Genomic DNA, 13,491 nt, shown 5'->3' with positions numbered 1-13,491 from the left:
CACCTCAAAACCCGCATTCAAATAGAAATATCTCATTTCCTAAATTCAATGCTTCCCCTTCAGTGACCTCCGTCTTAGAAAATGGAACCTTTTCCCCCGTTCATTGTCTGTCTCTCTCTGTCCCAAAAATAAATAAATGTTGAAAAAAAAAATTAAAAAAAAAAAGGGGCGCCTGGGTGGCGCAGTCGGTTAAGCGTCCGACTTCAGCCAGGTCACGATCTCGCGGTCCGTGAGTTCGAGCCCCGCGTCGGGCTCTGGGCTGATGGCTCAGAGCCTGGAGCCTGTTTCTGATTCTGTGTCTCCCTCTCTCTCTGCCCCTCCCCCGTTCATTGTCTGTCTCTCTCTGTCCCAAAAATAAATAAATGTTGAAAAAAAAAAAATTTTTTTAAAAAAGAAAATGGAACCTTAGCGGCTTAAGCCAGGTTCCTGGCGGACATCCTTGACTAATCAACCTCACTCACCTCCCACACCCAATTCATTGACCTAGCAGGGCGGCTGTTAAATGTTACTTCTTCAGACAGGCCATCCCTTACCATCCAATACACTTCAGTAACTTCCTCCCCATATTCCTTCTTACTGCGGCCCCGTTTCTTTCTTTCAGAGTACATTGACAGGACTTACAATAGCACAATCTGCAATAATGCATGTTTTCCTTGTTTATTTTCTGTCTCTCTCACTTCATGAAGGAAAGAACCCAACCTGTTCAGTTCGATACTAAATAAACAGCCCCTAACACAGTCCATTACCCCATAATACAAAAACTTCCGGGGGAAAATAGAGAGCTTTTTTTAGAAACTATTACCTAAATAAAGACTTCCATAGTTTTTTCTGCTATTATAAATAGAATTCTTCACTGACCCCAAAACACGCACACAATTTACTTGCCTTTGTGCTTTGGTTTATATGTAAACATGGCTCTTCCTCCTTTTGCTATAAAGCCTAATGAATTGTTTTGGTCCAACCACAATGTTATATTTTTTTTTAATGTTTATTCTTCAAGTACATTAATGGTTCCACAAATGTCCTGGTTAGTGAAGCTGGCTATTTGGCAAGATGTATTCTAATTTTTTTTTTTTTTTTTTTTTTTCTTAAGAGAGAGAGAAAGAGCGTGTAAGCAGGAGAGAGGAGCAGAGGGAGAGAGAGAATCCCAAGCAGGCTCCATGTATAGCGCGGAGCCTGATGCAGGGCTAAGTCCTACGACCCTGGGATCATGACTTGAGCCAAAAAAAAAAAAGAGGCAGATGCTCAACCCACTGGGCCACGAAGTGCCCCCCAAAGTATTATTTCCTATGTGGAGTCTTCTTTAAGAGTCTCATTAAGGGGCGCCTGGGTGGCGCAGTCGGTTGAGCGTCCGACTTCAGCCAGGTCACGATCTCGCGGTCCGTGAGTTCGAGCCCGGCGTCGGGCTCTGGGCTGATGGCTCAGAGCCTGGAGCCTGTTTCCGATTCTGTGTCTCCCTCTCTCTCTGCCCCTCCCCCGTTCATGCTCTGTCTCTCTCTGTCCCAAAAATAAATAAACGTTGAAAAAAAAAAATTTTTTAAAGAGTCTCATTAAGAAGGAAGCTCTCCTTCTGAAATATCCATACTATATTTTCTAACTTAACAGAGCATCACATCGTTATAATTCATCTTAATTTTTATTGTAATATTTTCCTATGTCTTATTATCAAGACCAATCTCTAAATTTTTTGAAGTCAGAGATTATGATATATAAATATTCCATACAGCATTAACAATGTTGTCTTCAACGGGACACTCAATAAATGTCCATTTGAGTAAATCAATGAATGAGTAAATGTTTAACAATTTGTGTGTGAGTCATAAGCACACACTTAACTTTTTTTAATTATCACAATGAGACAGGAAACAAATTTACATCCCCTGAGATAAAGCAAGAGTGAAAACATTACTAGGTAAAAGAGTAATACCCAAGTTCAGAATTCAGTGTCAAAATGGAGTCAAGCTTGTAGAGATTATTCGAGTAAAGTGTAAATAAAACTAGATTTGGAATTGTATACTGCAGTTAGCCATAATCTTTACAATTCATTCTTAATATTCAAAACCTAATTATATATTTATTCTACCACTATTTTATAGCAAAACAAGTAAAACAAAAGCAAAGCTTGCTAACATTTATGGCTAGAGGATTATATTTCTTTGGTGTTTTGTTTTTTTCTTCCTGAAATAGAAATGACCATTTCAATCAACTATCACAATGAATCCATTTGAAAAAGGAATAGAGCGACAGATGACTGGATAAACAAAATGTGATATATACATACAAAGGGAGATTATCAGTCTTAAAAAGGAAAGAGATTATGACATGCTATAACCTGGATTAACCTTAAGGACTTTATGCTGAGTGAAATAAGCCAGTCATAAAAAGACAAACACTGTATGATTCCACTTATATGAAGTATCTAAGCAGCCAAATTGAGAGACAGAAAAGTAGAATGGTGGCAGTCAGGTGCTGGCGGGGAGGGGCAAAAGAGAGTGACCACTTAATAAGACGAGAGTCTCACTTCTGCAAGATGAAAAGTTCTGGAGATCTATTTCACAACAACAAATATATTTAACACTACTGAACTGTACGCTTAAAAACAGTTAAGATGGTAAATTTTATGTTGTGTGCTTTTTACCACAATTTTTTAAAAGGTCAAGTACTGATTAAGAAAGAGAAGAAGGGTCTCTAAAGGTCTTTATTTCTCAACTTTACTTCTCTTCCTCACTTAGAAAACTTACCATCGGTGGGATAACAGCAGCTCTATGTTGAAGCTGTGGTAGGTCCAGTGGATTTGGTTTTATTGGGGATGAGACCAGTATAGATCCAGGAGGGTTTAACAATGAAGGCTTTGAGTCCATGGGAAACATTCTACAATTGGCAATAAAAAAAGATAAATTAATATATTCTTAAGACTTAAAAAAAAAAACATGTTTTTAATCTTATTTTTGAGAGAGAGAGAGAGAGAGAGAGAGCGAGCGAGCGAGCGCGGGGGAGGGGAACACAGAGAGGGAGACACAGAATCCAAAGCAGGCTCCAGGCTCTGAGCGGTCATCTCTGAGCTGTCAGCACAGAGCCCGACACGGGGCTCGAACTCACGGACCGTGAGATCATGACCTGCGCTGAAGTTGGATGCCCAACCGAGCCACCCAGGTGCCCCTATTCTTGTTTAAGACTTTAAATGTACAATCATAATTCCTCCTAAGTAGTTAATGTGTAGGTGGGCACACATACACAACGCATTAACCTTAGAAGAGATTTGAAGAGTAAGGAAAAAAGGGACTCTGTAATGCTAATTGTCCAAGAAACCTAATACTGATTTATAGGTTGAAAATAATCTGAATTTAATCATCTGCATCTAACCACGCAGTCTGAACAAATTCCATTATAAAATGGAATTTTGTAAGTCCTAATCTACCACTAACAGAGATTACAAACTAGTCATCTGTATCTTGCCAGGATCAAAGGGCATTCTTTTTTAAAACAACTGCCCATGAACATTTTAAAAACTGAGAATTCCACCCAAGATTCCAGACTCCTGGTTTCTCATGAGAAATGGAAAAGAAATGGCAGCACAGAAGCAGCACTCCAGCACGGCAACAACACGCAGCTCCTTTTCCAAACAGCAAGCGCTTCTCTGTTCCCCACAGTCCCTTTCTCCCCACATTCCACCTGCTTCACTCAGGTTCGTTACGTACGCTGGAGTTCAGGACACCCAATACATGAACAGGGAAAATCATACACCAGTGCCATACCCCCCACCTTGCAGGCTTGATCATACTTCCCAATATTATTGGGGAAAGATGAACATTTTAAAAAGTACAAGTTGATAAGAAAATCAGAATGTATAAAAGAAAACAATTAACATCATACATAAAGAATAAAGATGGTGTTACAGATGTAGAAAACCTAGGATGTGTCATTTGACAGTTGGGAAGTGATGCAGACTTCGGAGTGTTACTCAAAGACCACCACCATATATTTACGGGGAATTTCTGAATTTCAAGACTACTATCATGTTCATCTCGTCGGGTGTTCCTCCAAGGTTACTACCTTCCTGTAGTTACTAAAACCAACAGTGAAAAACACAGAGAATCCTCATCTTAGATGAACAGAATTTGGCACTTAGGTGAGTGGCTTATTTGCCTTCCTTTTTAAAAAACAGGAGGGGAGAAAAAGAAAAAAAGTGTTGAACTGGGTTTCTGATTAAATGATGTTTTTAGTCGAATTCATTTCTAGAATCTGCACCAATGAAACATTCTACTGTGATTCTAGGGGATTCTATTGCTTTCAAGGAAAAGGAAATCCCAAGGAATGTACACATATTAAATAAAGCAATATCTATTCCTATAAAAATTTATCTTTTTACTGTAACTTATAAAAACCATACACATAAAATAGTTTTGTATTATTAACTTAGTGACTAAAAACAGTCCTATATTCATGTATGTTATACATATTTTCAGTTACAAATATGAATAATCTAGAATTTTAACTGATATAAACAGTGACTGTGATAATTACCTAGAGCTTATGTTTAAATCATGCCTTCTAAAATGTTTTCAGAACACTTAACATGTCTCTCCTCCCAACATATTCTACCCTCTAATGCACAGGGACAGCAGGCCTTGTTTTGAGGCTGTGCGGTCTTAGAGCAAACAAGCCAATGCCTCTCGCCTTCACCACCACATCCTTCGCCACCTCATCCTACTGCTTCCAACACCAGGAACGGCAGTCTCATCTGTGGTTTCGTTCACAAGTTTTGTTAGATGAGATCCCCTCCTCTGCTACATATGGGATGCATGTAACCAATGCAGGAAAAAAATATTATCTTTTTCATTTGAAAATTATGAGCACCTAATTGTTCTTGGTTATTTAAGCAGATGAAGAGCATCAAAACCCGTAATAATGGCACGGAGACCACCTTTAACTTGCCGAGGTGTACGCAGGAGTAATCTCCGCGGCCGGCACCGTTCTGTGACTCAGCATCCGACAGAGCAAAGAATACAACAGTATTAGAGGAACGAGTCTCACCTCTGCCTCTCGGGCTCTCCATCTACATCTTCATCAGCACTGCAGGTAGCACTGGAATCATTGTCCGACTGGGGCTCGGGCCTCTGGGCCCCTATTTGCTGGGCCCCCACCAAGTCTTCATCGCCAGGCTCTGTCTTCTCGCCAGCTCTCTCCAGGTCTCTCTCTTTGGTATCACCTTCGACTTTAGACAGATTGTTCTCGGGCACCCTCATGTCAACATCTACAGAGTCTGTTCTGGTAGTCGCGGGGAGGTCAAGAACAGAAGTCACTTCAGCACTGGGCTCCTGCCGGTCAACGTCCATCGGCTCTGCTGCCTCTACGGTGATGCTGTCATTCGCCTGGGTCTCCGCGCTTTCATTTTCGACGGGTTTCGAACTTGGCACTGCCGAGGAGGGAGACGCACCGGGCGCAGGTTCGGAGGTGGACCCGAGCTCGGCCACAGGTTCCGTGTTCCCTCGAGAAGACGCATTTTCAGTGCTATCTTCGCCGGGCTTGACAGCTTCAACTGGTGAAGGAGAAGGAGCACTTTCTGTATCAGAACTATTTTCAGCACCTTAAAGATAATGATACAGCATAAAAATCTGATAATGGACATGTTTCAGGGGTGGCAGAAGCCATGCTTCAAAGTAGGTTTAGAAGGAATGACACTCGTCGCATGACCTCACCGAAGTACGCCAGCCACTGGGAAGCTAAAGTGTCTACAGAGCATGAAAGGGAGAGATCAAACTGTTTTCACCTTCTGAAACTGAAAGCGTAAAAGCCTTTAGTATCGAAAAATCATTTACATGAAATTTGAAAAATGAAGAAAGATGGAAAAACAAAACTAAACAAAAAAACCCGTACGCAGAAATGGTCCATTTCAGTTTATTTCTACCAGCCCATTTCTGTGCTTTTCTTTATACCCAGGAGGGCTGACAGTCCGTTCTAGAACAGCACCATCCAATAGGAACATCATGTGAGTTACACCTGCCCTTTTAATTTTTCCGGTTGTCGCGTTAAAAAAGTAAAGAGATAAATTAACTTTAAATCATGTATTTTATTTAACCCAATATGCCTAAAATACTATCTTTTTAACATGTGATCAACATAGAAAACTAGCAATAAGATTTTTACCTTTCTTGGTACTAAGTCTTCAAAATCTGATTATATTTTTCATTTTTAGCGTATCTCAATTTGGACTAGCCACATTTCAAGAGCTCAATAGCCACAGGTATTTAGTGGCTACCACACAGGACAACAAAGCTCTTGAGTAACATGACACAGACTTTTTAATTTAACGTTGTAACCCTGGTCTTTCCCAACATCATTTGTTTCATTTTATAAATGCAGTTTTAATCTGTGACATCTTTGCCTAGATATTTCAAAGGAATCACAAATTCAGTATTTCCTGCACCAGACTTGGACTCAACACACCCAAATCCCGTTCTTTTCTACTGTTTACTATCAATTAAACCAGAAACCTACGAGCAATCTTTTAATCCTTCCTCTCATTGATCCCCATATTCTGTGTAGACAAGCATCACAGATTTTCTCTCTAAAAAGATCCCTTGTGGAGCGCCTGGGTGGCTCAGTCGGTTGAGCGTCCGACTCTTGATTTCAGTTCAGGTTATGATCCCAGGGTCACGGGATCGAGTCCCATATCTGGTCCCACACTGAGCATAGAGCCTGCTTGGGATATATATATCCCTCTCCCCAAAAAATAAAAAAATAAAAAAATTCAAAGATCCCTTGAATCCACCCACTTCTATTCAACCTCACAACTGCCGCTCCAGTCCAGAAACAACTCCTCCCATCTTCCACCTCAGACCATTCTCTACCACAACGCCAGAGTGAGCTGCTTAAAAACCGAACCTTACCAAAACTCACTCACGCACTTGCCTTTGCCATCGCCCTTCTCTCCGTGAGGGCAGGGACCCTCTATTTTGCTTATCGTTTAAGTCCTAGGACAAGCACTGTGCCGAGCACACGAGACTCAAATATCTGTTGAAGGATAAAGTGACTGAATGATTGTGAACATGTCTTAAATTTACTTCCCTTTTCCTCTATTACTGGACCCTCGGGCTACTTGCAATTTGCCACTATTATGAACAGCGTACAGACATGTTTACTACAGCATTCAGTGTTTATTTTCTTGAAGTAGACAACATAAAAATTTAAATCTCCCCCCAAATTAATATATTTACCTCCAATGAGAACCCCAATGGTTGGTAAAGAAGATTTTTTTTTTTAATTAAAAGAAGTTTTATTTTAATGTTTATTCATTTTTGAGAGACAGAGACAGAGCACAAGTGAGGGAAGGGCAGAGTGAGAGGAAGACACAGAATCTGAAGCAGGCTCCAGGCTCTGAGCTGTCAGCTCCAAAGCTTGACGCAGGGCTCGAACCCATGAACCATGAGATCATGACCTGAGCCCAAGTCAGACACTTAATCAACTGAGCCATCCAGGTGCCTCAAGAAAGATTTCTTAAACTAGATAAACTAATTTAGAGTGTATATGAAGAACAAGTCCCTGGGAAAATCTCAGAAAAGTATGAAAAACATTAGAGTGAGAGGCCTGCCTCTCCAGATAGTCAAACTTACCACAAAGCCAACGTATCACATGTTTGCAATTGCCAGAGTGATAGACAAAATAAATCAGCAATGCAGAAGGCAATGCCTAGGAATAGATCCTAAAGTAGATGGGAAATTAATATATACCAAAGGTGACATTTCAAATCATTGGGTAAAGGATGATTATTTAATAAACTAGCTCCCTCAGAACTGGCTCCTTGTCTGGAAGAAAAACATGGACCCTACCTTACACTACACACAAAAGTAATTCCAAAGGGAATAGAGTTTTCAAAATTCAAGAAGATAATGTAGGACAGGATATGTATAACCTCAGGAGGTACGCAGAAATGTCTGAAAGCAAAACAGGAAACTCTGAAGCTACAGATACACCATTCACACAGAAAACAATAAAGACTTAATTGACCATATGGGAAAAGATACTTTCAATGCATAACATAGTATTTTAAAACCCTACAAATTCATCCTCTCACTCATTCAATTAGGTACAAAACACCCAACGTGCAGGGTGCACTGGGGACAGAGAAGTGAAAAGACCAAACTGCACTCTAGAGGACCTGACAGTCGAGTGTCAAACGGACAACGAACAATTAAGTACATGATGCATCTGGAGGTCATAAGCACAGTGAGTAACAAAACTGGGGAACCAGTGAAGAAGAGGGTATTAAAGAGGTAAGGTGACATTTCAGCAGAGGCCTGAAGGAAATGGCAGAACGAACCAGGGACATCTTGGGGAAACGGTAGAAGGATCAGCTCATGCAAAACCCCCGAAGTGGGGGTTGCTTTGCTCAAACAGCAAAGAGAACAACGTGGTTAGAACAGAGTGAGCAATCACCTCACATCTGTCAGGATGGTTATGATCAGAAAGGCAAGGAATAACAAGTGGAGAAAGGGAGCCCTTGTACACTGGTGGTGGGAATGTAAATTAGGGCAGTGGCTATGACAAAGAGTATGGAGGTTCCTCAAAAAATTAAAAGTAGAGCTACCATTTGATCCAGCAATTCCTCTTCTGGGAATTCATCTGAAAAAAAAAAAAAAAAAAAAAAAAAAAAACACTAACTCGAAAAGATATGTGCACCCTCGCATTGATTGCAGCATTATTTACAAGAGCCTTACAAGAGCGAAGACACTGACACAACCTAAGTGTCCATCAATGGATGAATGGATAAAGAAAATGTGGGGTATAGATACAGATACAGACACAGACACATACACACAATAGAGTAATTCAGCCATTAAAAAGGGGGTGGGGGTGTGCCTGGGTGGCTCAGTCTGTTAAGTGTCCGACTTTGGCTCAGGTCATGATCACTGTTTGTGAGTTCAAACCCCGCGTCTGGCTCTGTGCTGACAGCTCAGAGCCCGGAGCCTGCTTCAGGTTCTGTGTCTCCCTCTCTCTCTGCTCCTCCCCCACACTCATTTTCTCTCTCTCTCTCTCTTTCAAAAATAAATAAATTAAAAAAAAAAAAAAAAAAAAAAAGGAATTCTTGCCATTTGAAACAGGGATGGCCCCTGAGGGCATAATGCTAAGCGAGATAAGTCAGACAGAGGACAAATATTGAATAATTTCACTTGTAAGAAGAATCTTAAAAGCAAAGAAACAAACAAAACCATGAACACACAGAACAATTTGTGGTTACCAGAGGCAGAAGAAGGTAGAAATGAGTGAAGGCAGCCAAAAGGTTCCAACTTTCAATTAGAAGATTAAGTAAGTCCTGGAAATGTAATGCACAGCATGGCGACTATAACTAGTAATACTATATCGTACACTTGAAAGTTGCTAAGAAAGTAGATCTTAAAAATTCTCATCACAAGAAAAAGACTGTAACTATGTGAGGCGATGGATGTTAACACGACTTATTTTGATCGTTTCTCAATCAATACAAATACTGAATGATTAGTTTGGACATCTGAAACTAGCATTATGGGTCAAAGATATCTCAATTAACAACAACAAAGAACATAGTGAGTAAGCAGAAAAGTGGTTTGCAAAAGGGTCGCAGAGGTGTATGGGCCAGTTCGCGCAGGGCCCCACAACAAGTCCCAGGCTTCTGAACGAAATGTGAAAGCATCACAGCATTTGGAACAGAGGCACAACACAGTCTGATTGACACTTTAGAAGGTTCACTCTGGTTGTGGTTGGTGTAAAGGCACAGAAACATAATGGGACAAAGAGCAGCAAGGGGACCAATCAGGGGGCTGCTGCAGTGAACATGGGCAGTGGCTCAGAACCAAAGTAGCAGCAATGAGGGTAGGGAGATGAGATGAGATGAGATTCTCACTAGTGCCTCTAAAGAAAAGCTGATAATATCCACTGATGGACCACATGTAGGGTAGGAGAGTGTCATTTGTTGGCCCAGGGAAAGACTGGAGGGGAAGGAGGCCTCCAGTGGTGGGGAATCGAAAGTTTGTTCTGGATGTTAAGCTGGCTCTTGGGCATCCAAATGGAAACGTTAAGTAGGCAGTCAGATGCATGAGCCTGGAGTTCGCATGGGAGCTCAAGTGACAGATATAAAAACAAAATCAAAACAAAACACAGACAGAAGCTCAGGACAGAACCGCCCACTTAGTAAGGTCTAAACATATGGCAGCAATCACTGTTAATGAAAGATGCTACCAAAATGTTGAAAGGCTAACAAAAAGCCTCACTTCATTTCATTCCCATTCAACGGAAAACCTCAAACCCGAGGGCAAGTTACCAAGCCATTTGTCTCCACAATATTAGAAGCCATGTTCATGACCGTGCAGCAGACATCACCTGTCATAAGCACTTCTCCGATTACTTTCTTCCTCCAAGCCACAGAAGAGTAGGAAGGAGTGTTTCCAAGGCAAGATGCTTCACCAAGCACCAGCCAAATGAGTGTCTTTTTTATTTTCGCTTAAAGAATGACTTGGAACAAAAGAACACGAATAAATCCAAATTTTGGTCAAGTTTCCGTTATTTTTGCTCCAACTCCTCTGTCAGAGACGCACACAGTCGAATGAACAACCCATCTTGCTCTCTGCTCGCGCGCTGCCGACAATCTCCCACAGACACGAGCAGCGCCACGTGATAAACAGTGACAATAAGCATGAGATCACAGGCCATGTAAACTGCATTGTACTGTCTTTTCCTCGACACCTTGAAATTCAGTCAACAGGAAATGGGGATCGCACAATTCTAGGGGCGAGTTCATTTCCTATTCGCGAGAAACTAGTCTAGGAGTCACAACATAACCCCCTGTATGGATGGGAATGTGTGCCCACCACCCCCCACACCTGATCAGACAGAAACATTATTTTTATGCTTAACCTTAACCTTATGCTTAACCTTTTATGCTTAAACTTAACCTTAATTACTTTAATGACCTTATTTATAACCTTATTTCATAACCTTAATAACCTTATGTGACAACCTGAAAAAACCTTCACACCAAGACAAAGTAACAGGAAGAAAACAGAAGGAAACAAGTCACTTTTTGATGCTCAGCTTCTGAAAATCTGTTAGCCCCTGTACGGATAGGCTTCTGTGTTCTGAGATAAACATATTTATGATAATTAGGTTTGGGCTTTGTTATGGACTGGATTATGTCCCCCACAAACTTTATATGTTGAAGCCCTAACCCCCAAGGAAACTGTATTTGGAGACAGTGCTTTTAAGGAGACAACTGAGCTTAAATGAGGCCATGAGGGTGGGACCCGAATCCACTAGGACCAGTGGTGTCCTTACGAGAAGAGAGATACCAAGAGCACATGTGCACAACGGGAAGGTCATGTGAGGACAAAGCAAGAAGCCTTTCTTCTGCAAGCCAGGAAGACAGGTTCACTAGAAACCAATCCTGCTTGCATCCTGATCTTGGACTTCAACCTCCAGACCCGTGAAAAAATAAATTTCTGTTGTTTAAGCCACCCAGTCTGTGACAGTCTGTTATGACAGCCCAAGCGGGTTAATATAGGCTCCATGTACATTTATAACCCAGAGAATACTACCTACCAGCAACAAACCTATGAAAATGAACAACCTTGCACGATCTCTTAAGAACCATAAGCACACCATCCTGACATTCATAGTCTACGCACCCTTCTGCCACCCCAGAGTGAGCTTGCCCCAGGATTCTCATTTTCCAGAAAACCTCACAGAAAAAAAGCTATTTATTGCTCAAAGCCCAAACACATTCAAAACAAAACTTCAGTTTAAAAGCCAACAACAGGGGCACCTGGATGGCTCAGTCAGTTAAGCATTCGACTCTTGATTTTGGCTCAGGTCACGATTTCACTGTTTGTGAGTTCGGGCTCTGTACTAACAATGCACAGCTTGCTTGGGATTCTCTCTCCCTCCCAAAATAAATAAACTTAAAAATTTTTTAAAAAATAAAAGTCAGCAACTTGTAGAAAAAAAAATAAAACAAAATCTAGTATTTCTGAAACTCCTAGAAGGTATAGAACTTCCTAAGCTTAAAATATGAGCACCTACCAAGGAACATATATAAACAGCTCTGATTACATACAAAATTTAAACTCGTAATTTAACATCAAAACAAAAAGCGAATGAGATGGAAAAAATATTTGCATATACAAAACATGAACATATCTAAGATATCATTTATAGAGAGCTACTAAAATCCCTGAAAAACCCCATGTCAGAAGCAGTCAATTCACAAAAGAAATCTACAGAAACTTTAATAGTAATATGAATTGAAATAAATTTGGACTTTTTTCTTTAACTAGCAAAAACTAAGAAAACATTTACTTTTTCAGGAAGTGGTCGTTAATTTTTTCAGATGACAAAAAAGATTTTTATTTCTTAAGTTTCTTGGGTTGACATTCTTTTCTATTGGGGCTTCTAGGGTCGTTAAGTCTTCTTATACGAAAGCATAAACATGACATATGTAAGTAAGTCTTTGTAAAAATTGAAGTAAATCAAAGTCAGTGCAACAAAGAGGGAAATGTAATCGATGATACTAACTGGACAAATAAATATGGCAACGACATAGGTGCACAGACATCTTTCTAGATAACAGACTGCCATTTTAAAGATCCTCTGGTTGTGGTAACTGGGCCATCTCAGGTGCTACATAAATGTTTGTTGATGGAATAAATACATTGTGCTCAAGTTTAAGGTCTCTATGCCATGAAAACACTGATAATACTTTTTCCTTCATGAAGCAATTCTTAAATAGTCAAATGACTAAGCTAACAATTACAGATTTGGCTAGCAGAAGTCACAACTAAATTTAAGACTTTAAGATACCTTCACTGTCTTCTGGATTTTCTTCTTCATTAGAAGCTTCAATATCTTCATCCTCCTGGGCAGAAACAGTGGAAGCTACACTTTCACATTGAGACACATCTCGCTCTTCACGGGGCTTTCGTGAAGTCTAAGGAGTAAAAGAATATTAAATTAGGGGTGCCTGGGTGGCTCAGTGGGTTAAGCTTCCGACTCACGATTTCAGCTCAGGTCATGATTTCACGGCTCTTGGGATCGAGCCTCACATCGGGCTCTGCAGTGACAGCACAGAGCCTGCTTGGGATTCTCTCTCTCTCTCTCTCTCTCTCTCTCTCTCTCTCTCTGCCCCTCCCCCACTCATGCTCTCTCTCGCTCTCTCAAAATAAACATAGAAAAAAGAATATTAATTTATGATTTAAATAACTAAAAGAAAAAAAATGAACCTTTTCATGTCTAAAATAACACAGAACATGGATACACACATACTAAACAAGAAGGTTGCATGTTTCACAACTGTTCTGGTTAATGTGCAGTTACCTCTAGGGAACCACTTCCTGGCCTTTTTGTGTAAATAGATTGCTTTCATCAAACTGATCAAAAGTTTGGACAATTTTTTGGACAATTTTTCAAACAACTCACCACCATACATGTACAAAGAGCCAAAAATGGCAAAACTCCTGCTATTCT

The 13,491-nt window shown here is 40.5% G+C and overlaps 1 protein-coding gene and 1 long non-coding RNA gene across 16 annotated transcripts in view; one reads left to right on the top strand and one right to left on the bottom strand.

The window, feature by feature from the left end:
• The window catches only part of NCOR1 (nuclear receptor corepressor 1), a 161,978-nt gene that overhangs the window by 46,889 nt on the left and 101,598 nt on the right, over positions 1 to 13,491 (bottom strand). For 12 of the 14 annotated variants that reach the window (XM_030296172.1, XM_030296182.1, XM_030296177.1 and 9 more), the window contains 3 exons: positions 12,829 to 12,955; positions 5,035 to 5,587; positions 2,742 to 2,871 (listed from right to left, as the gene is read on the bottom strand). In XM_030296172.1, the coding sequence (XP_030152032.1) occupies positions 2,742 to 2,871; positions 5,035 to 5,587; positions 12,829 to 12,955 (810 nt within the window). The remainder of the gene's footprint in view (positions 1 to 2,741; positions 2,872 to 5,034; positions 5,588 to 12,828; positions 12,956 to 13,491) is intronic. The other 2 variants (XM_030296179.1, XM_030296184.1) reach the window with 1 other exon arrangement.
• Positions 1 to 13,491, top strand: part of LOC115501223 — a 34,983-nt gene that overhangs the window by 16,910 nt on the left and 4,582 nt on the right. For both annotated transcript variants that reach the window (XR_003964752.1, XR_003964751.1), the window contains exons 2-3: positions 4,884 to 5,989; positions 8,087 to 8,226. This is a non-coding gene — a long non-coding RNA (uncharacterized LOC115501223). The remainder of the gene's footprint in view (positions 1 to 4,883; positions 5,990 to 8,086; positions 8,227 to 13,491) is intronic.

The sequence above is a fragment of the Lynx canadensis genome, chromosome E1, assembly GCF_007474595.2.
Source record: "Lynx canadensis isolate LIC74 chromosome E1, mLynCan4.pri.v2, whole genome shotgun sequence".
Taxonomy (NCBI): Eukaryota; Metazoa; Chordata; class Mammalia; order Carnivora; family Felidae; genus Lynx; species Lynx canadensis.
Note: the sequence above shows the minus strand (reverse complement) of the source record. Positions and strands in the feature narration are given on the sequence as shown.